The 3,910-nt window shown below is 36.2% G+C and overlaps 1 protein-coding gene across 1 annotated transcript; it reads left to right on the top strand.

Moving 5' to 3' along the window:
* Positions 1 to 1,560: 1,560 nt before the first annotated feature.
* LOC143542995 (BI1-like protein) lies at positions 1,561 to 3,686 on the top strand. The gene is made up of 4 exons (XM_077035433.1): positions 1,561 to 1,831; positions 2,873 to 2,986; positions 3,068 to 3,225; positions 3,316 to 3,686. The coding sequence occupies exons 1-4, from the start codon at positions 1,570 to 1,572 to the stop codon at positions 3,520 to 3,522; spliced, it is 741 nt and encodes a 246-aa protein (XP_076891548.1). The 5' UTR covers positions 1,561 to 1,569; the 3' UTR covers positions 3,523 to 3,686.
* The last annotated feature ends 224 nt before the right edge of the window (positions 3,687 to 3,910 follow it).

The raw sequence follows: 3,910 nt of genomic DNA, 5'->3' as shown, positions 1-3,910 counted from the left end.
ACAAATCCCAACCATCAAATCGGCCTAAAATCGACGTTTAGGGGTCCGATTTGGGCAGTTTGGGTTTCGGGTCCGGTTAACCCATCCAATCCTAACCATTTTCAGTAATATTAGCTTTGTTGGATTTGTTCTTACCTCACCAACTCAGATCTATCAACAAAATCTCGGGTCTTGGCTTCGAATCTTGATCGGTTAGAATGTGTGTGTTTTGAGTGTGTGAAGAAATAGATGTAAATGAATATATTTTTGGGATTTTGGGGGTATTTATATTCCTGAAATCCCATTCTCATTTAACCCATCTCAATTAATCCAAGTCCACAACCCACATCCATTACCCGACACTAACCCGACCCATACCAACTCCTATTCTATTATTTATTTCCTGATAATCCGGGTAAACTTTCTCTCTATTAGTAAGTAACATAATTAATATTACTTGGAAATTTCGGGATGTTACATAGGACTACTGAGAATGTTTGGCCACATAAGAATATTACTATGGAAACTTTCTTTCTTATAAAGAGCTTCCATTTTCTTCCATCTTTCCATGTGGGGTGAAGTTTCTTTATTTCCTTAACATGAGATGTTTTTATCTCATTTACCCATTATATATCTTATGAATATTCTTGGTCCTTCATCTTTATAAATTTGTCAAATTTGGACCGAAACTTTGAGGATGTTACACTATTTCATGTATGTTTGAGTTTTAGCAATTGAATATACGCTCACAAATTATATGCAAGCGACATTTTGATGTTTATTTGATTGGTAAAAATCATACGTTGGTAAAACTGGAGTATTGAAGGCTGGACATTGGTAAACCCGAGCGTTACGACAGCGAGTTGACACAAATTCTGTTAACATTATTAAAAAATTGAAACCTTTGTACCCATACTTGTAACTTTTAAACCTTAGTACTCAATCTTGTTACTTTAAAGAAACATCATGGACTAACTGTGTAATTGTGTTATAAAATTATCAATGTTTTAAAAACTGGTTTTTAATTTGTACTAGATCGTGCTAAAAATGGTATAACTGTTTGAACTGGGTTGTATCTGAAGGCTCAACTGGATGAAATAGTTTACCTTATAATTCATATAAATGCAACTTTAACTCAAAAAATAACCCAAAATCATATGACTCCATAATAAAATATAACCCAAAGGTTATCCACAAAAAAAATAATACAAAAGCACTCGATTTTCAAAAACAATCCAAATGTTTATCGTTTCAATGTTAATCGATAAGTTAAAAGTAATTTTAAAAACATATGAGCTGCAAAATATCAAAAATATCTTGGGCTTAACACCAATTTAACATAAAAAAAACCCACCGGTTCAATGCTATATCAAACCGCTCAAAAATAACTGGCTTAAAATACCGGCCTGATATGCGAAACTCGGTATTACCCGTTCTTAAAACACTGGAAATTATTATAAAATACAAAAACAACATAACCCGATAGTTATCCAGATCCACCACCGACTCATTGACTCGTTCTCCACTCGCATCAGCATCAACTCATATATCATCTTCTTCACATCCACCGATACAATCAACACCTCAAAAATGTTCGAATTCACAAGGATCAACACCAAGGACGAACGAGACGGTGACATCGAACAAGGATCAACAACTCTGTACCCTGGCCTCAGCCATGGCGAGAACATCCTTCGTTGGGGCTTCATCCGCAAGGTTTACGGCATTCTCGCCGCTCAGATGGTCCTGACCACCGCCGTATCGTTCATCACCGTTCTCTACGCTCCCATCAACGAACTCCTCCGTGGCAACTCTGGCCTCTTGCTCTTTCTCGTCTTCTTGCCGTTTATTCGTATGAATCAAACCCTAGATCTGAGACCTAGTTTATATAATATTATGGTTTGCTTATGAAGATATGAAATTAGTTTAGTTTTTGAAACCTAATTGACGTGGATCTAAGAGATTGGGTGTTATTTGGTTATTTGATCGTATGAAACCCTAGATCTGGTTATCTGCTGTTAATTTGCATAGAATATCGTGTGTTGAAATTTTTTTATCTGTTATTTTATTTTTGTTATTATTGTTTTTTAATATGTTCAATTGTGATTTGTAGATCTGTATGATTACTGGCCTATGAATGAGAATCAATTTGTTGATTATTGTTACTGTGGACCTCAGGGGCATATCTGTGGTTTAGATCCAAATTTGCATTAGGTATTTTTCTCATGGGTAAATTTTAGGGCTTCTTAAATATCGGATACCAATCAAGGATGATACTTGAGAATGTCAGTTGTCGTGGTGGATATTGCTTATTTTAATATCATGCGGAGTTTATATATATGGCAATTTATTTAACAATACTATCCTACCGTTAACAAATTAACCTTTTGCAACTTGCAAAAAACTAACAATTGGAACTTATTAAGACTTAAAATACTAACATTAAACACTAAAATTTCAGAATTAAGACTTAAAACACTGATATCGGAAATATCGGTGATCAGTCAAATACAGGTCAATATCACAGATAATATTGGGACCAATATTTTGCACCGATATTTTACCACGGGACCGATAACCGATATTTTTCCAAGAGACCAATTCTTAGTTTCAGACCAATAGGTCTTTAGTTTTGACTAGTTGACCATCGAACCAGATCGAATCAGGAAATTCTGTTTACTCTTATGTGGCATATGTGTATTATACCACAATCACATTTGATTTATTTGCTCCTGATAGTTTGAACTCCACATATTTCAATTATATGGAATGCCAATGTTGTATATAGAAGATTCATGAACGGATTGTATAATGAAATATGATTTTTTCTATTGGCACTTTGGATTGCTCAAGTATATAATGAAATGAGTTAATGACAAAAAATTTGTTGCAGTGTTGTGGCCGTTGCATGTGTACCAACAAAAGCATCCACTCAACTTGGTCTTCCTTGGACTGTTCACAGCATCTCTGAGTCTGACTGTAGGCGTAAGCTGTGCCAACACAGATGGTTCGTTATTTTCATCTTAATGCGCATAATACCTTATTTGTGTGAGCTGAAAACGAAACTCATCCCATATTAATCATACAGGAAAGATCGTGCTCGAGGCCTTGATTTTAACTTCAGCAGTGGTTTCATCTCTGACCGCATACACTTTCTGGGCATCAAAGAAGGGCAAGGACTTTAGCTTCCTAGGACCCATTTTGTTCACCAGCCTTGTTATTCTGCTAGTCACCAGTTTCATGCAGGTCCTCTCTCTCTCCCTCCCTCCGTCATACAGACACACTGCACCTTTTGAGTTTTTGAGTAATGCTGACTAGACTTGTTTGGACTTGCAGGTGTTCTTCCCTCTTGGACCAGCTACAAATGCCATTATTGGTGGATTTGGTGCGGTGTTGTTTTCTGGGTACATAATCTATGACACAGAAAACTTGATTAAGAGATTTACATACGATGAATACATCTGGGCTTCGGTCACTCTTTATCTTGACATATTAAACCTCTTCCTTTCGATCCTACGGATGCTGAGGCAAGGAGACAACTAGGCATCATGATGGATGTTAAGCTTGCTTTGCGGGAATAACTCCATGCGTGTTCATCATCTATCCTTTTTCTTTGTTTTTGTTGATCTATAAAAATACCGTGTGTTCGGGTGTGCAGAGCACATTATGACCAGAAATTTGTAAGTATGATAATCAAAGTGTTTGATGCTGTAATGATCTTAATTCTGTTACATTGCAAAGCTATGACTATGTGTAAATGTGAGTGCATTGTGGTCACCAGGTGGCTGGTGGGATGGAAACCAAGATAGGCGCTATTAGAGGTTTTAATCAGTTTATTGGGTTTTAATCTACTTAGATCTGTCAAATTGTGTCAAATAAGTTGAAACGAGTAAGTGAGGATTTACGGAGGAATTATATACGTTAAGAGCCA

Source organism: Bidens hawaiensis, unplaced genomic scaffold, assembly GCF_021521415.1.
Source record: "Bidens hawaiensis isolate Kalapana, Puna unplaced genomic scaffold, B.hawaiensis_p1.1 tig00013007_1, whole genome shotgun sequence".
NCBI classification, from domain to species: domain Eukaryota; kingdom Viridiplantae; phylum Streptophyta; class Magnoliopsida; order Asterales; family Asteraceae; genus Bidens; species Bidens hawaiensis.
The sequence above is the reverse complement of the archived record's forward strand: the minus strand, read 5'-3'. Positions and strand labels throughout refer to the sequence as shown.